General features: G+C 40.6%; 1 protein-coding gene across 2 annotated transcripts in view; it reads right to left on the bottom strand.

Annotated features, from left to right (window-relative positions):
* The window catches only part of LOC140282104 (ankyrin-2-like), a 125,564-nt gene that overhangs the window by 21,974 nt on the left and 79,028 nt on the right, over positions 1–24,562 (bottom strand). The window contains exons 24-45 of one of the 2 annotated variants that reach the window (XM_072376667.1): positions 23,480–23,621; positions 19,729–19,816; positions 18,095–18,198; positions 16,956–16,994; positions 15,121–15,345; positions 13,912–14,010; positions 11,496–11,650; positions 11,202–11,413; positions 10,561–10,765; positions 10,362–10,458; positions 10,022–10,250; positions 9,507–9,632; positions 9,262–9,384; positions 8,961–8,993; positions 8,669–8,690; positions 4,729–6,846; positions 2,257–4,608; positions 1,636–1,713; positions 1,351–1,482; positions 1,105–1,257; positions 739–973; positions 526–586 (exon numbers count right to left, since the gene is read on the bottom strand). In XM_072376667.1, the coding sequence (XP_072232768.1) occupies positions 526–586; positions 739–973; positions 1,105–1,257; positions 1,351–1,482; positions 1,636–1,713; positions 2,257–4,608; positions 4,729–6,846; positions 8,669–8,690; positions 8,961–8,993; positions 9,262–9,384; positions 9,507–9,632; positions 10,022–10,250; positions 10,362–10,458; positions 10,561–10,765; positions 11,202–11,413; positions 11,496–11,650; positions 13,912–14,010; positions 15,121–15,345; positions 16,956–16,994; positions 18,095–18,198; positions 19,729–19,816; positions 23,480–23,621 (7,028 nt within the window). Of the gene's footprint in view, positions 1–525; positions 587–738; positions 974–1,104; positions 1,258–1,350; positions 1,483–1,635; positions 1,714–2,256; positions 6,847–8,668; positions 8,691–8,960; positions 8,994–9,261; positions 9,385–9,506; positions 9,633–10,021; positions 10,251–10,361; positions 10,459–10,560; positions 10,766–11,201; positions 11,414–11,495; positions 11,651–13,911; positions 14,011–15,120; positions 15,346–16,955; positions 16,995–18,094; positions 18,199–19,728; positions 19,817–23,479; positions 23,622–24,562 lie in introns of both variants that reach the window. The other variant, XM_072376668.1, reaches the window with a different exon arrangement.

Below are 24,562 nucleotides of genomic sequence, written 5' to 3'. Positions count from 1 at the left end.
GTTGATGTGTCTTTTGGCTGTTTGTTTGGCATGTGTATATTCTGTTTTCACATTTTCTGGGGACACTGAAGTAGGCTGAAGAATTTCTTCACTTGTAGGTTGCTGTGTAACAGATATTTTTTCAGAGACCTCATCTGTGTCTGTAAGCTCCATAGACAGTTTCTTGAAGTCTTGTTCAGCTTGCTCACTCTCAATCAGGCTATCTCCAAAATCTGTCATAGACAACGGTCGACTTTCACATACACCTGTTCGAGAGCTGTTCGCTGTCTCCCGCCATGGTGATGGGGATAAATAATGAGTGATTTCTCCAAAATGGGTAGTTCGTAGACATTCCAAGTTCCAGTCCTCTCCCTCCTTTGCTTCTTCATATTCAACAGCCCCTTTATCATCACATGGTTCAAAAGAAGGGTTGGGAGGTGGGGTAACCTGTGCGCATAACTTCGGTCCCCCTTTGTACACAGGGTCTATCACATGGGACTGGAGACGGTAGGGAGAGGTGCGGTACAATGTGAAAAAAGGACTTACTTGTTTATAACTGCCTGTTTGTACCGAGTCTGTCACTTCCTCATATATTCTTTGCGATGAGCTGCAAGAGAAGAACATTCAAATATTCAGCCACATTATGGCAGATCTGTTAATAGATGTGGTGCTGTAGAATTGGTAGAATTAATTACATATTACACGATGAAGTCAAACCAAAATCTAAATGTAAATTGCATCTTGAGGTGAATGACTTACTGTGTTGTTTCCATCTCTTTTTGTAGTTTCTCTTTCTGTGCGTTTCTGAGAAGGCTTGTTGCTGTGAAGCCAGTGTCGGACCTTCCTGATGTTTCATGAAGTGATGACAAACTGGAGGACAGGTCCTCTGCTGATACCATGGGTACCTCTTGTCCTGAGCCTGGACTCCTACCTGAAGCCTCCTTACGCCTGCCTGGCCTAGGACTGTCGATGTCTTCATGAAGGGCAGAAAAACCTGTCCAGGCATATAGGGTGAGCATGAGGCATAGGAAGTGTTGGGCCATTTGTCTGAATTTTTCCAACTTTCTACACAGAAATGACAACAACCAAATCATCAGCATGCTTAAAAATAATACTGCACTTTGCCTTCACTATGGTCCAAAGCTATGGTTTGCTCAATTTCTGCATAGGTATGTGACGATGTTTCCTCTTGAGTGGATTTGTTTGTCTTGGCTTCAATAAGGTGAACAATGTCCATTCGGTTGATATTTGTCAGTCTCTTGATAAGTGTCATTTCTGCTGAAACAAAAAGGGATACATTTAAAATAGAATAGCTTAAAATTTGTATTTGTTAAAAAAGAAACGTGTATCATTAAGATTATTATCACTAACCTGTTGCATGTTGTCCCTCCCTGTCTGCCCAGAGGTTCAAAAGTGCATGGCTTTGGTCTTGCAGTGAGTTGGGGTTTTCAATCCTTATCAAGTTGATCTTCTCCTCACTGAAGTTTAATTCTTGTGCTAACTCTGGAGGCAAAAAATAAATATAGTAACAGTGAAGACAACTTGAGGATAAATTATGGATTTCCGGTCTTTCTGAGAGGCTTTAGAAAATTAAGTAAGACTGTACATTTTTAGCTTTCTACAGCAGCTTGATAGGAGCTATCTAGTTTAACTCACCAGTCCAGCTGAAGCCCAGGTGGTCAGCTATAATGGCCATTCGTTGCTCTTTTCTCTCTGCTTCATCCTGTGGATCTACTGCAAATACCACCAGACAGCCATGAGCGATCAAAGCCGGAAGGTAGACCAAAGAAAGTCACATTTACAATTCTAGGGTCAATTCAAATCTTCACTGGCTTTCTTGTTTTTGTCCTATTGAAAGTTTATAAGAACATTATATAGTATATAATATTACACAATTACTTAAGGAATTAAATATCCAAACTGATTGGTTAAGATTCATTAGTGACCCTAATGTTGAGAAATGAACATTTCAGTCCTCAGAAAAAAAAATCTAAGTGATTGCAAAGGTTATTATTTCAACTTTAATGTTTCCAGGGTTTAATAAAAAAATGCTTTCAGTAGTTCTACAAAGCCTTTTTGTCAATCTTGAGATTCTCATCACACAGAAGAAAAGAGAGACATCTTTACAAACACAAACACAGCTCAAGCAACACAGCAACACGGATTCGTCAGCTACAACGGGACATAACTGCAAGAGACAGAGAGGCAGCACCTTTACAGCTAATATACTAAGGAGGCACAATAGATAGGGAATAGCCCCTTAAACTGAGGGGATACCTTGACTCTGGACTTTATCGTCTGGGATTCGCTGCATCTGTGTCTCAACAGGGTCGTCCCACAGTGGTCTAATAGGAAAGATGGCCCCTGAGGGAGGAAACTGCAGCTCTGGGAAAGTTTCTCTTTCTATGATTGACGGATCAATAAGACTGCTTTCATCATCTGAGAGGGCGGCAACAGCCTCTTGCTCCTTCTCTGTCTGTGCTTGTGCCAATCTTGCCACAAGTTTTGCGGCCTCATCACTTATCTCTTCAAAGAACTCAATGGACTGTTTGTGTGGGTCACTTTTCTCTTTGGTGGGTGTTGTTAAATGGAATGACTGACCACTTTTGCCCCGGATAGGTAATCTGGACTGGAAGCCTTTAGATTTTGCCGACTCAGCACTCAAGGGACGCCCCAGTTCTTTTTTAGCAGAAGACCTGGGAGACTCCCCCTCACAGAAGCTCTTGGCTTTGGAAGACGGTGTCTTGGTTTTAACATCCACAGAGGGACCAGCATCTGTCTCAGATTTTCTCCGTGTATCCTTTTTTACAGGGACCTTAAGCTTTTTCTCTTGAGTAGATTCAGCTCGTTTGACATTAGAATCAGTCTTTATGGTGTTTGCCTTAACTGGAATTCTAGACTTGGATTCTGGAGTGCAGGAGGCCTCTTTTTTAAGAGTGGCTGAAGAAGAGGTTGCATGAGATGGAGAAGGAATCATAGATTTGGCCTGACCTTGAGGGGCAGACTTAGCTTGTGTTTTGACTGGAGTCTTCTTAACACTAGTAGAAGCACTTTGTTTGGACTTGCCTGTTGATTTGGGGGCTTCTATCACTGATTGTGCCTCTTCTGGAGAAGAATCGGAAGACTCCTGTCCCTGCTCTGAGTAAACCGATCGAGTGACAGTAGTTTCTGCAGTCTCTACATTTGTTATCATTTGTTCAGGAGAACTTGTGTCTAAATCTAAGGACCCTTCAATTATATGTTTGTCTGCTTTAGTCTCTAGAAGTCCAGGGGATGTCTGATCTTTCTTTGTAGATTTGGCTGAAGCTGAAATGCCCATTTTAGGGATTTTAGATTTGGAGACATCAGCTTTAACACCTGGATGATCCCCTTCTGGTGGGGACTGAAGCTGAGAATCAGTTGTTTCTTTTGATATCTCATCTTCCTCAGTCTTAACATCTAGTGTTAGATTGAGCCCAACTTCAAGTTCTGCTGCTGACCTATTGTCTTCCCTTTCCTCTTCTAAGACAGGCTCCTCTAAAGGCTGTTCACCTATCTGGAAAAAGGCAAAGCCACCCCCCTCCTCCTCATAACTTCTCTTTGTCATGTCAATAGCCCCACTTCTGGTCATTTCAAAGAGCTTCCCTTCTTGGAAGAGGAAAGGATTGGGCTCACTCGTAGGAGTACTCTCCTCTGTTGGTGTTCTACCAGGAGTGGTATCTGGAGTTGCTTGAAGAAATTGACGGTCGACAACTAGATTCAGAATCTTCTGTTCCTCCTCTTTTACACGAGCTGCAAAAGTGGCATCATCCTCTCGCATGGCAGACCATGAGTCGGTGTCCACCTTTGCAGTGACACCTTTTGACTCGGTTCTCGGAAGTTCCAATGCTTCATCATCTTCCTCTGTGTCATTGTAGATACAGACTTCTTGTTTTGTTTGGCCTGTGGCAACAGCTGGACAGAGCCCAGCCTCTGGCCCTCCTGCATGCTCCCTTTGATCTCCTTTAACTTCATCTGTTACATTGTTACCTGTTTTTTGCATATTAGTCTGTACCCCACTGACACCTAACTTGTAATCTCCTTTATTTTCCCTTGATTTCTTTAAGCTCTCCTCCTTTTGCTCATCAGTCCTGTTTTCAGTGTTTGATGTTGATTCTGTTTTGGCACTAATGTCTTTATCAGCTTTTGAAGATGATGGAACTCTTTCTTCCTGTGAAGTTTTCAGGTTGGATTTTGAATGATGGTGGTCTGAGACAGAGTGAGGTCCTTCTGAAGTGACAGTGGCTGAAGTGTTGTTGACCTCTTTGCTGTGGGGTCCATCATGAAAACCTGCTGAAAAAGGAGAGGAAGGTTGTACTTTAATGTCGGGATCAATAAATATAGCTAATTGTGAATCCTCTGTGGGTCTAGTGAGCCCACATTCACTTTGCGAAAGCTTCTCAATGGTGGGATCTAATGTTTCACAGCTGTCATCCCTTATTTTGGCATCTGCTGATGGAAAATAATCTTTACTAGACTTGTTTTTGCTCTTCGCGTCTTGTTCCATTTCACCAAATGTTTTTATTTTGGCTGCCATCTTAAACATCTCCTCCTCTGGAGTGATCTTTCTCTTAGCTTCATATCTGTCTGTTGTATCCTCTTCTTTGGGGTCTTCAGGGATGACAGCCGGTTTGGATGGAACAGAGAGGAATGCATGGTCAGGGGGGTTGGGATTTACCTCATAACTTACCTCTTCAGAACTAGGAGTATCAGGGGAGAGTGGACTCTTACCGGAGCTTGTCATCTGAGATGTCTGCTCACAACTGTCATCATCAGCACTAGCCTCATGGTCTCGAAGCAGCCTACTACGCAAAGCATCTTGAGGGAATTCTGCTGCTTTAGAGGGTTCTGGGTGACTAGAGGATTTACTAGGTAGATCTGGTATTGATGGGAAGGATGGATGGCTTTTTTGCTCTACAGGACTGCTCTCTAGAGAGTCATGAGGCGGTGATTCCTTGGTTGGGCTGGGTTCAATAGAGTCTGGGGACTTATGGGAGGAATTCTCTTCGAAAAGAGGACTACCCTCTAAAGAGTCTCTGTGGCTTATTGTCAAAGAGTCATCAGCTACTGGACTGAGAGCATCTGATTCTTGTTTTAACGGCAGGTCTAAGCTTTCACGACGCTGAGAAGGGGATCTAGAGGCTGGAGAACCAACTAAAGACGATTCTACATGACAATCAGGACTGTCGTCATCATTAAGAAATGTCTCTACAGTCTCTGAAACTCTCTTTGCAAGCTTTGAAGGTTTAGATGGCTTAAACTCGCTCCTCCTAACAGATATGGACTCACTTGTTGTGTGGTCATCTTTAGCCTTGCTGGAGGACACAGGAAGGGTCAGTTCTGTAGACAGTGGATCACCAGTGGTCCCTAACCCAGAGTCCCCAGATTTCTCTGTGTCTTTACTGTCTTTTATAACTTTTGCGGCTGCTGAAGCTGTAGATATCTGCTGACCCGACAGACTCTCAGGGCTTGTGCCTGGAGTGGCCAGGCCTTCATGTTTGTAACTATCCTCAGAACTTAGGTGAGGGGTTCCATCTCCAGAACTGCCATTCAGTGACTCTGCCACACCCTCATGTTTAAAGCTATCAGAGCTATCATCAAGGCCACCATTTCCAAAGTCTACAGTTTCCGTTAGCTCTGAGGGGGCAACAGCAGCTGATTTGATTTCTTTCTCTTTGTCTTGCAGAGTGGGCCCTTTCTTGCAAGGTTTGGAATCCAATGATACTTCTTGCTCTTGTGAGACATGTGAGGTTATTGCTTTGGTCATAGACTTTGACTGGATAGTTTCAGATTTTGTAGGTTTTTCTGATTTTGATGTAGCAGCTGTTTTGAGCTCAAATAACCCAGACTTTCTCTTTGAGGGGTCCTGTCCTGTTTGAAATGCTTGCATCAGCTCTTTAACTGACATGGTCTCCTCAAGTTTTTCAGATTCAGTTTTAGTGGATTTTGGGGAGGGCTGTTTTGCTTTAGGGCTTTCTTTGGCTTTAGAAGATGGTTTGCTCTTAACAGGCAAATGTGAAGGCTTGCTTCCACTGACCTTTTTGCTCTTTTGCTCTGCCTCTACTTTTTGTTGTAAGGCTTTAACTTTGTCTTTTATTGAGCCAATGGGAGTTTCTTCAATCACTGGTGATACAGGTGAAGCTGGAGTAGGGGCAGCAGGCACACTCAGAAGAGCCCCTGTTCCTGAATCCTCTGCCTGCCCCTGGTCTTTTCCCTTCTTTCTCACTGGCTTTTTAACATCACCGGCGGTTGTTCTGTCGTGGACTTTAGTTGGAGTGGATGGTTTTGTGCTTTTGCGAAGTACAACATCAGTGAATTTTTCTTGTACACCTGTCTCTTTTTTATCCTTTAATTTAGAGAGTACTGGTGCATCCAGTAGGTATTCTTTAAGGTCACCACTGTCCTTTATGGCTTTAGGTCTGGGAGCCCCTCTGTTACCTCTACTTTCACGTAACACAGGCTCTTGAACTTCCAAGACTGACATTTTTTTGGCATCTTCTACCTCACTGTCTGACAAGAGAACCCACTCCTCAGCCATTCTAGCTGCTTTTGCTGCTTCCTCTGCCACCTCACCTTGATATGTTCCACTCCTCAATATCTCACTAACTTTTTCTAGGTCCTCTTTGACTTTCTCTAAGTCCTTCTCCATTATTTCTAATGGTTCTCCAGAAACGTCCTCAGACCCTTTCACTAGACCACACCCTCCTAAGGAAGAGGATTTCTCTGTTGAATCTGCAGTCAGGATGGCGGTCATTTTGATCAAATCTTGTTTCATCTCTGACACGTCGGATAGGAGATCTGGTTCTCGAATCAGCTCAGATTTCAGGACTGATGTCTCCGTCTCTTCATCTTCCGTATGGAAGAAGTACACGTAAGGAATAAAGAAAATCAAAAATTCAAATGAAAGGAGACAGACATTGGAGAAGTTTGTCAGGATAAGATTGGAATCGACTGCAGGGATCATAGGACAACAAATGCACAATGGGTTCTACATAAGGGTATCAGAGGTCTTTTTATTTCTTGTCTCTGGGTAATTGTGATAAAATAAAGTCTAAATAATATCAATGGGAGAAGATATGAGCAGGAAATAACTTGCTTATACACTCACACCCATACAAACAAGACAAAACTATACAGCAAAATAAAAACATACAACAAAAAAACTATACCAACTATAAGATGACAAATAAAGCCATGAAGTACATAAGAGAAAGGAACAACAAAGGAGATAAAGAAACATCTCAAGATTGCTCAAATGACTAATGTTAAGGTGATGAAAAAAATTATTTGAAATAACTAATTGCAACTAATAAAGAAAGCCAGTGATTAGCTACAAACCACATGTATTTCATTCTTATACAAAGCAGACCACTTTCAAAGAAAAAAATTTCCTTTGTCCTCCATTCTGACACTTGTTTAGCTTAGCAACTGAAATATACCTGAAAGAAAAATTTTAATAAAACAAAAACAATGCACAAAACCATTGGAAAACGTTTGTTGTGAGTTGACACTCCAAAATCAAGATAAAGACCAAAAGGACAAACTAACACCATGAATACTCACATATAAGCACACACATACACAGTTATGTAAGTCAAGTTATTTCCATGCAAAGCAAAGGGAAGTGCTGATGGAAAGGTCATGGGAAAGAGTGAATGGAGTGATCGGCATGATCAGACACATTAAGTAATGTGTGGAGTTTTTGGTCCATTTACACAGCTCTTCCATATGGATTAATATAATGTATATGAAATTTATTCTGAAAACATACATGCACGTTTACTCAATAACATAATCTGTATCTTTGTCCAATATCTCTTCACATATGAGCTTTTACACTTGATAGAAACTAATGTCTATGTGAGATTTCACATTCCTACATGAATAAGGCATGGAGAATGGGAGGGGAAGGATTCAAAGCTGGTCAGAAGGTCTGCAACTGTTCTTCTGCACCATTACACTAAAAACTACAGCTTGAGTAACATTAAAACACGGCCTATAATTTGTTTGCACAGGGTTCTTGAACAGTCACTTGCTGTGGAAAGCCACATCTGCAAGGTATGTCCAGATGTGCTTTTATCATTACTTATCACATAAGCTCCCTACATTTATCTTATTCAAATGCTTCATTTATTTCTATCCTGCTGCTACATCATACAGTAGTCATTTAACAATCTGCAACAGACGAGATGAGACATCTGGAGAGGCGATAAGGATATGTAGTAAATAAGATCTAATTTTATGTACATACGTAGATAGCAGTGTTTCACTCTTTCCTCACACGTCTGATCTTAGATGGTGAAAGAGTTATATTGCAAACAATGATACAGGTGTGAAATCAAAAAGCAATGTAAGAGTAAATCAGAAAAAAAGTAAAGCCTCTGGAGTAACATAACACTGACATGAGGATGGCTGGGTAAAGGCTTTCTGTTTGAGTGACGAGACAGATTTAAAACTTAAAAGGCTTGGGTGCATGATTTGCATTTAAGCCATCGGGGCGAGCTGGGTGTGTCAATGTATCAGTTTACTCTGTTAAACTACATTTAATCCACACTCCCACAGTACTAATGCATTTTATATACTATTATGATCAATGAAACAAGCAATATCAATAGCGAGCACAGCATCTATTTTAGTTACAGAGATAAATAGATAGGGATAAATTACTTACATTTCTCGAACGTTCTACTGGCCTGAAAAAGAAAACACAAAATACCTATTAGTTTGTATTAACTGCTGCATGTGCCTACTTTTCTCAAACCACTACCAACATTGGAACTGCTACTTAAGGAAAACTCCACAAAGGATGCACATCACATCTCACTCTCACTTACTTTGATAAACAAACTATATCTAATTTTTAGAATATCAATTAATTTAGTCCATATGGTCAGAGAGTTGAAAGGATGGATCAGCAGAGCTATTGGGAAGAAAACAGAGTGGGAAGCAGTGGCTGCTTTTACCTCTTCCTCTTGCTCTTGGTCAGAATCGGATTCCTTTTAGGAGCAAAAAGCAGCAAGAAGCAGAAAGGAGTACAGATACAAACAACAGTGACATCAAAGGGAGAAAATAGACAGGGAGCAATGTGTGGTTAAGGTAGTAACAAAAACAAGTGCTGCATGGAAATTTAGGGAAAGTCTAAGTGGTTGTGGAGTTACCGCTGACAAAAATACTGGATGAAAAAATAAATGACTTGACCCTTTGCTATAACAAAAGACTACATTTACAGCAGGAAGTACTGTTACTTTTGTGTAGTATGCTCACTTTGCAGTATGATGGGAGTGTGATGTTGAGGTTGCATATAGCATTTTGGGTAAGTGCCCTGTAGTTCCTTGGTTCTTTCATAAACGACAGTCGACCACATGGCTCCTGAGTGTTGTCTCGAATCTAAAAAAACAGCAACTCAGTCTTAGCAAGCTGTTCCTTATATGTTGGTAAGAGTCCAATAATATGAAGGCCTGACACTAACAATCTGTTGTTTAGTGAAATAAATAAGAAATGGTGCTTACTTTGATAAAGAGTGCTAGTCTGTTCTCTTTAAAGGCATAGAAGCTGAAGAGATGATGTTGGCCACTTTTGGTGAGGGGAACTAAGTTTCCAAAGCAGTCTGCATAGATAGGCTTGCCTTCCAGAACCTGAGAAAAGCAAGCGGTACAATGACTAAATAAAATCAGAAATAAAGCACACTGATATAATTGATACAGCCTTTTACTTGTCCAAATTAAATATGAGCTATATAACTTTTCAGTGCTTTGCAATGCTGACCTAATCTGTGGTGTTCCTCAAGGCTCCACTTTAGGTTCCCTTTTTGTTCACAATACAAAAACTTCCACTAAGACGAAGTAAAGAAATAGCACACCAAACTACGTATTATTTGTCCTCCAAACTACATTATCAATCAAAACATGCTTATTCGTGATTGCAAATGAGTCTTCTATTAATTTCCAGTTCATATTTTAAATTTTCCATGCCTAAATGAGTTTAATCTAGTTAGATCATCAACATTTCCTTCCTCCTTTTTCACCTCCACGTCTCTGCTTCGGGCGACCTCTGTGAAATTCTCCTGCTGCTCCAGTGTTTTATCAATCTTGTCATCGGTCATGCAGAAGCAGCGCAGGCGGGCCTCAATGGGGTCATGGGTCTTAGCAAAAATCACAAACTTGGCCATGTAGGGGACACAGATAATCTCTCGGTATACCTGAGTGGAAAAGTTAACAGATTCCTGGACTTGTCGACAGTCTATAAGCCAGAATCTAGAAACCAGAGGGGGAACAATAAGAATGAGTAAGGTTAGGTGTTTGATAGTTGCTACAGCTGAGTAAGCAATGGATATGTGGTAAAAGTGCTTTAACAAATTGTTTTACCTTGCAGACACATTGGTGGTGAAGGAGACACAGTCATTGATAAAAGTTAACGGAGTGGTTCCTGTTATATCCTCCCACTGGGCTGGAGTTGTTCCACCTTAACATTGATTAAAAACACAAATTTAAATATTTTCATCAGCTTGTGACCAAGGCTGTGAAGTTCAGATGTGTGTGCATATATATTTGTGGGTTCTCTAACCAGTTATACTACAGAGCAGTCGTAATGTGGGTGTGTCCCCTCCAAAACCGTTGAGGACCGGATCAGAGTTACTCTTGGGGACGGGGATGGTCATGGTGATGGGTTTATGGAACTTTCTCCTGCGGGGCTCCAAGGTGACAATTGGGCTGAAGGTAGCCTTGTTACCCAGAATCTTCCTCACTACATCTACACTCACTGGCTGGGCCTATGAGAGTAGAGAGAGTATACAAAAGCCTTACTTTCTGTAACCATAAAGAAGACTATTTTACAACGTGAAGCGATGAACTCCTGACTGAACTAATTGTTTATATTAAGTTTATAGACAAGGCTGTCAACTGACATCCAGGATTATATTCCATAAAAACTATAATTTGAATATGTTATTATTTATTTTCCAGGAAACAGTTCTGATCATCACCTTCTTCACAATGACAATTTGTGCAATGGGTGCAGACAAAACCTCTGCAATGATTTGAAAGTCTAACTTTTGACACCAACCATCACTTACACACTGGACCATCAAAAATTTCCAGACAGACCTTCATCTTTGCTGTTCTTACCTGATTTTTCATCTAACATTGCCATCAGATAAAAAATTCCAAAAAAACAGGTAAATGTATGTTTTAAAGAGTGCCAGTTACCTGCAGTCCAACCCTAATCCTTTTGGTCAGTGCCCCCTCAGGAAAAACTGCCTGTACTTGGGGAACAACAGTGCTGCTTAGGATGCCTCCCTCAGGACCAATCAGATTGCTGTCTTGCTTGATGCGTGACACCACTGCAAAGTATTGTGGGAAGTCTCTAGTGATGATTCGACAAATGCGTTTCCTATCCAGCTCCTCAGGTGTGTCCAGTTCTGCAGACACAGACAACAACATGTTTTTTTGTAATTAATCTATCACGTGTTGCAGTCCGCTGGCACACCATCAGACACTGACCCTCATCCATGCCGTTTAGTATCTGGTTGAGTTCCTCTTGGGTATATTCACAGTGATGCTCCTTCCAGCTCTCTCCTGTCTCACTCCTAAGGATCACCAGCTCCCGCTCTTTGCCCCGCAGGGCAGCGAAGTGGGGGATCTCAACAATCACAGGACTGGAGGAGTGGAGAGCAGGTAGTGTCAGTCAGTGAGGTCATGGTGTGATGGAAGACAACAATGTGTCTGGAAATATGTGTGCATTTGGTGAGGCACTCACACATTAACTTGATTTTATTGAATTAGAGCAAGCTTATTCAAGTTAATTCACTACTTTTAGTATTAGATTTTCCTTTCTTTGCAAAGACGTTGAAATATTTTATTTGAAAACATTCAGCAGTGTTTAAATTACCTTAAATTACCTTACCTAGTTTTACAAAGCCATTTTCAGTATTATCCCAATTTGTAACCATCTACAATGGGCAATTAAGATTATGGATCATCTGTATCGAATGTGAATAGTTTCAAATACTTACCTGATATGCAGTATAAAAAAATAACTATATTACACATCTACATGACACATGCTTCATTACAGTAAAGCATGGGACAGACACAGCAATTAAAGCAGAACTGCTGCTACTTTCATATGATATTTAAATAGTTCTAGGCCTGACAGTACATTATCATATTTCCCACTGTTGCCATTTTTTACATGACACACTGCATATTCTAATATGTTGTTTATTGCTGGCACTCACAAATACAGTCATGTGAGAAATAGTCCCCTCTCTTTCAAGTCTAAGGTTTTTTGTAATATAAGAACTAGATCATTTGGTCATTTGGTCCTTACCACGTCTTAAATTGAGACAAATACAACGCTTAATGAGAAAAACATCATATATAAAATTCTATCATTTCTTATTTATCAAAACTGAGCCAAAGTGCAGATGCAGTGTGTGAACAACTAAATCCACCCTTACTGCTTCTTATGTGAATTAAGACGGTAAGTAGCAGCCAGGTGCTGCTAATCAAATGCACTTGAATAGCTGATCATCATCCAGTGTGAGCACTTCTAAAAAAAAGCCAAAGTTTTGTCAGTTTGCTGCTCTTGAGCATTCAGGTGTGTGTTAACACAATGCCAAGAAGGAAAGACGTCAACAATGATCTTAGAAAAACAATTGTTGCTGCCCATCAATCTCCAAACTATCTGGAGTCCATCATTCTACAGAGAGAAAGATTATTCACAAGTGGAAAATATTCAGGACAGATGTCAATCTTCCCAGGAGTGGACGTCCCAGCAAGTTCACCCCAAGGTGAAAAAGCCAAGAGCTACATCTCAGACTCTACAGGCCTCAGTTAGCATGTTAAAGGTTAAAGGTCATGACAGCACAGTTAGAAAAAGACTGAACAAGGATGACTTGTTTGGAAGGGCTGCAGGAGAAAGCCTCTTCTCTCTAAAAAGAACATGGCAGCACAGCTTAGGTTTACAAAGCTGCATCTAAACAAAGCACAAGACTTCTGGAACAATGTCCTTTGGACAGACCAGACCAAAGTGGAGATGTTTGGTCATAATGCACAGCAGCACGTTTGGAGGAAACCAAACACAGCATATCAGCACAAACACCTCATACCAGCTGTCAAGCACGGTGGTGGAGGGCTGATGATCTGGGCTTGTTCTGCAGCCACAGGACCTGGGCACCTTGCAGTCATTGAGTCCACCATGAACTCCTCTGGATACCAAAGTATTCTAGAGTCAAATGTGAGGCCATCTGTCCCACAGCTAAAGCTGGGCTGAAACTGGCTCATCAACAGGACAATGATCCCAAACACAGCAGCAGATCTACAGCAGAATGTGTGAAAAAGAAAAGAACCAAGATGTTGCAATGGTCCAGTCAAAGTCCAGACCTCAACATGCGTGGACCAAAATTCCCCCACAATGATGTGAGACTGATAACATCAAAGAGAAAATAATTACTTCAACTTATTGCTGCTAAAGGTGCTTCAAAATGCTGTCGAATCATGGGTGGGCTTTTCACACACTACTTCAGCTTAGTTTTTGATAAATAATAATGACAGTTACAGTCATACCAAATAGTATGGTGAAATAGCTCTTTGAAAAATAAAAAATAAACTACCCCCCCCTTACTGTCAGGCCATGCAACGATTCAAATTTCACACAAAAGAAAATACACACATTTACTAAGGAGATAGGAAGCATGAAACCATACACACAGAAATAGAAAAGGCAAAGCACTTAGAAGGGCAAACAAGTATTGCATAAAGGGTAATAAGTACAAATGAAATGAGGCACAGTACACTGATACAAGTAGTGCAAAATACAATGATGGGGAGACAAAACAGGAAATGGAAGGTAAATACTGAGACTGGCATCCATGGATTGTTTCATATGCAAAACTGTACAGTTTTTCCATCCTACCCAAGGAATTTTGTCCCTGGTGGACCAAGCTGGAGGATTCTGCTAACCAAACTCTCTCCCTCATTAAGAGGTGGAGGGGCACTTGGGAGGTGAAGTTTACTGTTTGACACACCAAGCATCCATACGCAGCAATGTAGAAGAAAGAGCACACACAATGTTTGGGTAGAGACTGACAATTTTTCCCATGCCTAGGTAATCCAAAAGTGAACAAAAGTCAATACATTCATGCAGAATTATGAACTAAATAATCAAAGGAATATAGTCTGTAAAGGAAAAAAGGTAAAAGAAAAAGGTCATTTAATTTCAGGTTAACATTTTACTCAGTAAGTACCGTACATTAAATAAAAGCCCACTTTCTTTAATCTCAAGTTTAATGGGTCAGAGCCTTGAATGTGACCATGAGTGAAAAGCTGTGTTGTCATTACATAAAACTGTTTAAAAGTATCATTTAAAAAAAGAGGACCTGAAAAATGCCCTCATTCAATTAATTTAAACTGTGGGAAACATTTACACTGTAACCATTTAAATGTCAAACAATAGCCAAGAAGTGACCAGTTTCTCTTTTTCAGTTTTCACTGCAAAGATTGGTCCTCGAAAAATTTCATAGAAACAAAACAATAACAGAGAAGCTCCATCAAGTCTGTACGTAATGGCTAACTGAAGGGCAACAACTGAAATTATTTTGTGGAAAATTCAGAACATGAAACAGTTACCACTGGAGGGCAAAATTTGAAGCTACATATAAAACCAATCATGGTGCAATTTGGGAGGTGGAGGTAATAAGGAAAGCTCTCTCGGTAAGGGTTAGGGATTCAGGTTAAAAAGAGTTAGACTGCAGCTGTGAAATAAAACACGGCATGCAAAGACTGGCAGAGCCTGGCACTGGCAGGAAGCAAGAGCAGTTTTAGTGAGGCAGAGGCTGGGGAAAATCAGTCTGAAAGAAAAAAGGGCAGCAAATTGTAAGCTTCAAATAATTAACTTTCATTGCATGATAAAGAAAGGGGTATAGCTTGATCCTCTTAAATTATAAGAAAAAGTAGAAATTTGCCTCTGTCTTGTATTGACATGATACTGTATTTTTGTACAGAATCAGTAGATTGACCTCCTGGTGTCTTTAACTTTTTTTTTTTTTTTAAATAACCATTTAACTATGTTTTCATTCTCCTTTTCTCTTCACCCTTCATACCCACTTACTCCCTGTAGCCTTACCCGAGGAACTGGGCACCAGAGGGCCCCACCTCGATGAGCCTGCTGGCCAGGCCCTCGCCCTCCACCATGGGGGGCATGGAGGCCAGACGGTGCCTCTTTACCAACCGACACGTAACCCGTGTTGGCGCGCTGCACTTCCTGGGCGGAATGATGATGCGGAGGCCATTGTGTCGGCAGCCACGCATGGCTCCACCCCTGGCATCCACCATGAAGCTGACCAGGAAGCTGAGGTGGATGAGGAGATATTTGCACAGATTAAAGACTAACATTACTCAGCCCATTAAGTGATGATAGCACAGACACCAAAGCTGAATCTTTTTATTCGACACAGACATCCAAGAAAGAATGCTTTGGAAAACGTACATATTTTATACAAGAAACTAAAACTATACTATTAGGATCTATTCACAACATGTATCAATATATATGTATATATTTATGTACAATTAGCAAACAATTATGTTCAGAAGTAGATCCTTGCTCACAGCTAAAGTTTACACATATAGGCACCTCACTTGTGCAGGGTTACTTGGTGACAGATACTAAGGCTCTCTTTTTGAAATGCAAACTCTTGGATCCACCACTGGTGGGAGGACAGGACAGAGACATCGCCAAAGCCTTGATTAGTATGTAAAAGACTAGACAACATTTCAACAGTTGTGCTTTTCTGCCTTCCTCCTACTCCAGATTATTAACTTTTCTACCTTACTTTTATCCGCAGATAGCTAAGCGTTAACGAACCTGGTTTGGATTAGTAGGTCTACATGTTACAAAATACCTTGTCAGACAGTCACAATAATCTACATGGTTTCAGCTTCCCTATTTTCATATATATATGTCAAGATTCTTGTTATGTCATGTGAACACTGCCCAACAGAAAACACTCCCATCTCACAATTTACAATAATGGATTGTGATATGACAATGTTTTGGATAAATGTACCTATTGCAAATATTCTGTTGAGACTGGTCTTGCATAGCAGACCACTAAAAATGCAGAAATAATGCAAGAAACAATAAACCTAATTAACTAGTAAACTTGTCTACTTTATAAATAAAGCAATCTGCACATGATTTTGGTGTCTGTTTTCTCACCACTAAATGGAAAAGATCATGTTTGCATTCAATAATCTCACTTCATGTAACTTGAGATTCACTCCTCATGCAAAATGGCTGTTGTGCACATGGATCACGCTTCTCAATGTGGGATAAACTGACTGTGGTGAGATAACTGTTTGAAATGTTGATTCCACACCAGTCCTACAGTCATCTTGCTCTAGCTTAAGATAAACAGGATGTTTTTATTTTGGAAGCATACACACAAGACATAAGAGCACTTATTATCTGAATCAGCAACATGACCAGAAAATCTGTTAGAAGGCATTTGTCTTCCACTGTATTAACATCAGTCAGAGTACGGTAACATAACTCCAAATACACTGTTCAAAATTCTCCTTTTCAGGCAACAAAAGTGTTAGTGAAAATGCATATTTCACAAGACACTGTATGAAATCAACATACATGTCCTCAACTTCCACCGCCTCATGTTCCAGAATATTCTCAGTTTAAGGTTTGTTTTCTTTAACTTGTTGCATCAGATGATCTGTCCATTTGGACGCATGAGATAAACAGTGTGTTTAACTAAGAGATTCAACTCAGATTGAAAAGACTTGTTTCACCATTAGCCCGAAAACAGAGAAAATGACATGAGGCGATATCTGTCAAGGACAGTGACACATAACACCTCTCCACCAGGAGAGCACACTGTGAGTGGAGGAACAGAGCGATGAAGATGAGGAGGAGGAGTGTGATTTAACCAAGGTGCAGTGAGTCACCTGCTGTGGTCTCCATGATCATGGCACGGAGAGGAGTGGCTAAAAACAATAACCACATCAGACAGAAAGGAATCAAAAGTCAAGCAGTAACAGTTCACAGAACCACAACCTCGAGAGGAAAGTCAGAGCAAGAAGAACAGAGCAAAGGGACAAGAAAAGGAGCTGAAAAATCCCGCTGAACGTAAATGTAACATATTACTTCAGTAATATGCAGCTTATTGCAAACATAAATAATATCATTTCCTTCCTTGTGTGACTTAAAAGAGAAGTTCCAACTTATTTTTCTTTACAAGATTGAGACAAAAAAGATGTTTGCTCAGTGAGTCTGAAGCTGGAGTCAGGATGTGGTGAGCCAAGCTCGACATAAAGAGTGAAAATAAGAAGAAACAGAGAGGCTGTTTCTGTTTGAGGTTTGACAGGATGCCCACAGACACCTGTAATGCTCCCTAAAGAATCTACTGTGGTGAAACCGAGACTTTCAAAGTTTGAAAGATATAACTGATATCAGTAGAGACAAAATGACCAGTTCACCTTGGTGCTTGGGTTTGAAGTTGTGATGGTTCTTTTTCACTGTTTTCTAATGTTGTATAGACAAAGAAAACAGTTCATAAGGAAAATATTGTAGACTTGACAACTCTGATTCAAATAATACTAATTTAAATACAACCCGAACTTGGATAAGTGGCTCATCAAAATAAGAGCTAATACAACACGAGAGACATAGCTTGCTTTGGGCTGTGAAGCAAACCAAATGCTGACTCCAGGTCTGCAGTGATCACAGGCCTAGATCGGAGTGATCTACTGGTCTGATTCTTGGACAGAGAACACACAGTTTTCATAAGAAGACTATACTTAACTACAGGAGTCACACTTCACTAATGTTTAGAATTCATTAGAAATACTACTGAGGGCTCCCAGCAGCATGCGTCTCCAATATCCAACCATTCATAAAGCCCTGACTTCTCATAGTAAATGCTAAGTTCATTCTTACCACAATTAATTAGAAATTAAGTAAACAATTAAGAAATTGTTAAATTAATTAAACCAATAAGTGCGTGATTATGTCAGCCTCTGTTCACACATTTGTGTTGAATGTGCAGAAATGTAACATTTTAGTTGTCCAGTGTGACTGCACCTACCCAGAATGGATGGGGCTGGAGGACAAAGCCACGTTATCCAGGTTCTCTGTGCCCCAACTGAGTCTGTAGGAATCTTTGTCATTCTCCCGGGCAAGTGACGACATCTGGAATCGGCCAAACAAACTCTTAGTAGAGATCTACTAGAAAATACTGAATTTATCAAGGAGGGAATTAAGAGAATGAGTGTGTTGATGTGACTGAGGGTCATCACCATTCATACAATGGAGAAGCATTAAGTCACTGTTAACTGGACATTTCTCTAGTTAAAGCTGGAAAATGCTTTTTTTAGACTGAACCGTTCCTTCCAGTCTCTCTTGAGAAATTTGGTCGATGTCAGTGAAACTGAGAGCTTACCAACCAACCCTTGTTTCAGGTGGTAAAACACATCAGTGGGAGGTTGTGAAATCTGTCTTTACCCCTTTATATTACCTTTATATCTCACTGAGTCTTTCTAGTTCTCATGATGAAATCATACAACACAAATAAGCTATGAAGAACAGGAAGAGAAACAAAGTGTAGCCAGTGGATTATGTTACACTCACAAGCTAGTGGTCAGTGATTGAAATAAAACTTGCAAAAGGAAGATCCCCAGTGACAGTGTTAGTCGCTGTGCCAAAGAAACGTTATGACCTTGTTTAAATTGAAAACTTCCCAGAGCTGAGGGTTACATCTGATTTGGAGGAGGGCAAAGCTAGAATGTTTTATGCTCTCTACCTCATTTACACCTAAACTTATAGATTGCAGAGAGTGCACTTGTGTAAAGCCCTGTTCTGGACTGAAGCAATAAACTTTGGGTTTATCAGCCACATTCATCTGTCATAAACCTGAACTATAGGAACAGGGCATGGGTTTGAGCTGAGAATAAACTTTGGCAAGTTAGGTTCCCTTGGAGCAGAAATGTACAATTTATAGTATTATAGTTTCAAAGCCTGGACAGAACCTGGACAGAAAGGTGGCCTTAGGTGATCCAAAAGGAATATTCTCTGAAGCACATCATGAGGTTTTTCATAAGTTCAATAAGAAAGATCTGTTCCTGTATGTCTACTCTTGTTTTCTGGTATTTGGGCTCTTCCTCTGCTAATCTTTGGCACTTCTGCTTTCCAGTGCTGCCAGACTTTGCTTATTCTTAGTTCTGACATCACTACTCTTAGTGTTCTGTCACATGTGTGGGATGCAAATGTAGCTTCTTTGTTAAGAGAAAATATTTTTGAAATGTAAAGTAGAACATGTGACAGTTAGTTTGTGTAGTCATATAAATTATATGGATGACCATGGTCACCATCATAGAAATTTCAGGATACATAATTATGAGCACATTCAGATACAGAGCTCTCACTTAAAAAAAAGATGGATGATGTTAAAACTCAATGTCTCAAACCATCACAGAAAGACTACTACTACTACTTCTAATAAGAATGTTTAAACTGCATCACATTGACATATGACTGTTTTTTTTTTCAGATAAGCCTGATCTTCCTTATGATTGCTTTGTTTAGTGAAAAGGAGAAATCTGCCAAAATGTTGCTACTCAGTAACTCATCAAGGACAGAAAATTCAATGGGAAAAAAAACCAAATGTCTTATCAGTTTTTCAAAATAGAATTACTACGTGATAACTGTGAGCATGCACTGTACCTGGTGACTGGTGACTATCTCATCCACCATGCCTTCATGTCTAGGAGAGTAGTAGCTGTGGTGGGTGGGTGTGAAGGACCTGTCTGAACTGGATAAGAGAAGACAAGGGAAAAAAGTAGTGAAACCAGAGAGTGCTGGGAAATTCAAAAGCACCGCTTTGGTAATAAGCTTTAAATATCACCTAAAAGCTCCAAAAACATATCAGTGTCAATCAATGTGGACAAAACTGTAATGAATGTCACAGAGGGAACAGAAACATAATTTAATAAAATTATTCATTTGTGCTTCATTTGAGTTCTTTTTAAATGGTGAATATGTTCCTTTGTCTTAACAAGGTCTTTTTAAAAGGACAGCCTTGTTTCAAATGTCGTCATTGCTAAAAGACTTCAGATTTCAGCCAATTCATAAGACTAAGAGTCTCCAGCTAAGCTAGCTAAACTTCTATAAAACAGTTTCTACTGACTGCTTTGAAGTGAATAAATTAGGCTGTGTAATATTGAAGTGGGTAGAGCTTATAGGCTATGTTGCTCGTGGCTGTAACTCAGTAGAAGTTGAACTGAAAACAAATCTTAAGAGTGAAAAAAAACTGAGGTGCACATTGACAAGCTCTTCCTCAGGAATTATTTTCTGGGATAGAGGAAGCTGGTTAGTCAAGTGAGTTTATTGCTTGCTTGCTAAGACCGGATACAGCTGGTGAGTCACATCGTTTTTATCTTTTCCAGGTCAGACATGATTTTCAGTTCCCCCAAGTGTAGATTTTGAAGTGTTCTTCAAAACAGGCAAACGTTTCCTTTCACCTTTCATAATTTCACATCTTCTTAATCTGCTATGGAAACCTGACTTTTGACAGAAAATGCTAATATGATCATATTAAGTAGCTAATCTTTGCCACAGCTGACAATTATAAATGGTGCTATGAGGATCATGGTTGACCAACACTAATATCAAACTGATCATGTGGAGAATATTCTTATCCTTAAAGTCACACAATGAGTAGTTTTACACAGCAACATTTTGACTTAAGTTCGAAACAATAACGAAACTTAGTAATAAGTGGCAAGTCAGTATTCAAAAACTTTATGCCCAGTTGAAGGAGACAGTTGAATAGTTCTGTTTTCTTCCCATTAGACCGTACTCTGTGCGACTATTTTTTCTTGTCCTTGTTTACAGTTGTTTTAGTGTTTACATTGTTGCCTTGTTTGCTGCTCTGTGTGACTTTAATTGCCCCTTGGGTACAAATAAAGCTTTTTTTAATTGAATTGAATTGAATTCGTTCCAAGATACACTATGTTGCCAAAAGTATTTGCTCATCTGCCTTTACACGCATATGAACTTAAGTGACATCCCATTCTTAATGCATACGGTTTAATATGACGTCGACCCACCCTTTGCAGCTGGAACAGCTTCAACTCTTCTGGGCAAGCTTTCCACAAGGTTTAGGGTTAGTGTTTTGTGTTTATCGGAATTTTTGACCATTCTTCCAGAAGCTCATTTGTGAGGTTGGACACTGATGTTGGACAGAAGGTCTGGCTCTAATTCACCCCAAAGGTGTTCTATCAGGTTGAGGTCAGGACTCTGTGCAGGCCAGTCAAGTTCTTCCACACCAAACTGGCTCATCCATGTCTTTATGGACCTTGCTTTGTGCACTGGTGCACAGTCATGTTGGAACAGGAATGGGCCATCCCCAAACTGTTTACACAGAGTTGGAAACATGAAATTGTCCAAAATCTCTTGGTATGCTGAAGCATTCAGAGTTCCTTTAACTGGAACTAAGGGGCCAAGCCCAGCTCCTGAAGAACAACCCCACACCATAATCCACCACCAAACTTTACACTTGGCACAGTGCAGTCAGACAAGTACCGTTCCCCTGGCAACCGCCAAACCCAGACTCCTCCATCAGATTCTCAGATGAAGAAGCGTGATTCATCACTCCAGACAACGCGTCTCCACTGCTCTAGACTCCAGTGGCGGCGTGCTGTACACCACTGCATCCGACACTTTGCATTGCACTTGGTGATGTATGGCTTGGATGCAGCTGCCATGGAAACCATTCCATGAAGCTCTCTACACACTATTCTTGAGCTAATCTGAAGCCCACATGAAGTTTGGAGGTCTGTAGCGATGGACTCTGCAGAAAGTTGGTGACCTCTGCGCACTATACACCTCAGCATCCACTGACCCCACTCTGTCATTTTATGTAACCTACCACTTCATGTCTGAGTTGCTGTCGTTCTCAATCGCTTCCACTTTGTTATAATACCACTGACAGCTGACTGTGGAATATTTAATAGTGAGGAAATTCCACGACTGGACTTGTTGCACAGGTGGCATCCTATCACGGTACCATGCTGGAATCCACTGAGCTCCTGAGAGCGACTCATTCTTTCACAGATGTTTGTAGAAGCAGTCTGCATGCCGAGGTGCTTGGATTTATACACCTGTGGCCATGGAAGTGATTGGAACACCTGAATTTAATTACTTGAATGGGTGAGTGAACACTTTTGGCAATATAGTGTATCTGAGCCAGCACATACCTTTGGATTTGGCTATGGAGGCATAACAAAGGAGACCAACCATTTAGTATGTGGAGGAGAGGTTGCAAAACACAAACATATATAGACCAAAGTAGTTGGTTGATGCTCAAGAGGAAAATTATCAATATATGTACATACTGTAAACTGCTACATGGCAACGTTACAGCAACCATCCACTGCATATATGTCAGTAATTAGACAGTGAAAGGGTAAAAAAATTAAGTGGATAGACACAGACACATAACTGTTTTAAATAACATTTTTTGAATGGAAAAAGGTTTAAATTAATATCAGGAAGCACAACAGCTTTGTGGACACCATTTTCTGAAACTCTAAATGAGGCACATATACCAAGTGTTTGCTTTATGAAGCAGAAGAGCCTTTGTTTGAGCCTGGAGCACATGGATATAAACTTTTATGTACTGTTAGTCTATTAACCTAATGATCCATTTTGTTTTCATCCTCAGATGAGTTTTCTTTTGTGAATTTAAGCTTTTTGAAGCATTGAGGCTTTCTTTCTTTTTGTAACGAAAATTATTCGAAGCTTTGGGGCTTCACTATGAGGAGGAACAGTTACATCTAGTGGCTTTACAGCAGCTGGTTCATAATTTGATCGAAGCAAAACCTAATTGTTTCAATCCTAAATGTTTACAGTAAAACCAATTTAAAGCTGCACGTTCATAAACAGATTTGAAGTTCAACAAAACCTTTAGCGATGTGGCTCCTGTTTTTGAATAGAATTAAAATTAAATAGACAAAAATGTAAAGCCATGTGTTCATGGCAGGAGAGAAAAGTGGGAAAAACTATAATTCCCAAATCTGACTTTTGAGCGTCAAATTTTGTACAGTTTTCAGGCTGTATTTCATTCATACAAACATACATATCAATTATAACTTTTGTCATGTCGTGAAGCATGATCTGATGTAAGTAGTCGTGCTTGGGGCATTGTAAAAAGTGGCCCAATGAAACGCTTTGTGAAGCACCCTTATCGTGTGAAGCTTCGGACGTCATCAGTCATGTTTGTCGCTTGACGCAAGCTCCTACTCTTAGAGTCGACACACGGCGGTTCATTAGACTGACACAAGCTTCGAAGCTCTGGTATCTGGCATCTCTAGTTTTCACAGCTGCTGTGAATGTTAAATCGTTTGTCAGGGTCGGATTGTTCTTGCTGCTTGTCATCTACAGTAAGGTGAGAGAGTGGCAGAGAGTGATGTACCTGTCAGTGCGTCCTCCCTCCAGGCTGAAGCGAAGGTAGTTCATTCCGTCCAGATACTGTCCTGGCAGGGAGTCATCTCCCAGCTCCCTGAGGTCCTCGGCCCTCAGATACTCCCCTCCATCGCCCGTCATTGTGTCATCACCTTTGGAGAGAAGAGTGTAATGTATAACCTCATTATAAGACGATCCAAATTTTTGGATCATATGGCTATTGGTCAAGTGACCACTGACTGACACCATGTTCCATGCAGATTCACTGGGTGGCTGTTCCACTATTTCAAAAGTGAAAAATAAGTTCTTTATCAAACCTGTTGTCAGAAGTGATGTCAAATTACCCCTGATATAAAAAGTTGACCCCTCAATCAAATCACCACCTTAATGTGGTGGAGGGGTTTGAGTATCCTCATGACCCTGAGAGCTGTGTTATTGGGGGCTGAGGGAATATGGGGTACTGGAATCGCTTTTATGTATAACTAAAGCAAGAGCTGTGTCCACATTCTTGGCATTAAGTCGAACTGGTTTATGGGCTGCCCCATGTCATCGATGCTGTTTGTGATTGTCATGGACAGGATCTCGTCATGAAGTGTAGTCATGGAGAGGAGGGAGTCTGGTTTGGCAACCTCAGGGTTGCATCTTTGCTTTTTGTGGATGATGTAGTTCTGTTGGCTTCTTCAAGCCATGACTCTCAGCAGCACTGGAGCGACTTCATGACTGAGTGTGAAGCGGCCATGATGAAAGTCAGCCCTTCCAAATCGAAGGCCATGGTTCTCAACCGGAAAAAGATGGAATGCTCACAACGAGTGACTGGAGCGAGAGATGGACAGACGGATTAGGGATTCGTCAGCAATAATGAGGGTGCCGCTATGGTATGTTATGGATAAGGAGGGAGTTGAGCTGGAAGGAGAAACTTTCAATTTATGGTCCATCTTTTTTCCTTCCCTCACCCATGGTCATGAGATCTGGGTAGTGACCAAAAGACTGAGGTCACCGATACAGGCAACAGAAACTTCTACAAGTTTATGTAAGTTTGACATCGTTGCTGAGCAAACCTTCTACACTTGGCAAGCTTAGCAGCTATATGATG

Source organism: Leuresthes tenuis, unplaced genomic scaffold (genome assembly GCF_036924035.1).
Source record: "Leuresthes tenuis unplaced genomic scaffold, fLeuTen1.0.hap1 SCAF_22, whole genome shotgun sequence".
Lineage (NCBI taxonomy): Eukaryota > Metazoa > Chordata > Actinopteri > Atheriniformes > Atherinopsidae > Leuresthes > Leuresthes tenuis.
This window is presented reverse-complemented; position numbering and strand designations above follow the sequence as displayed.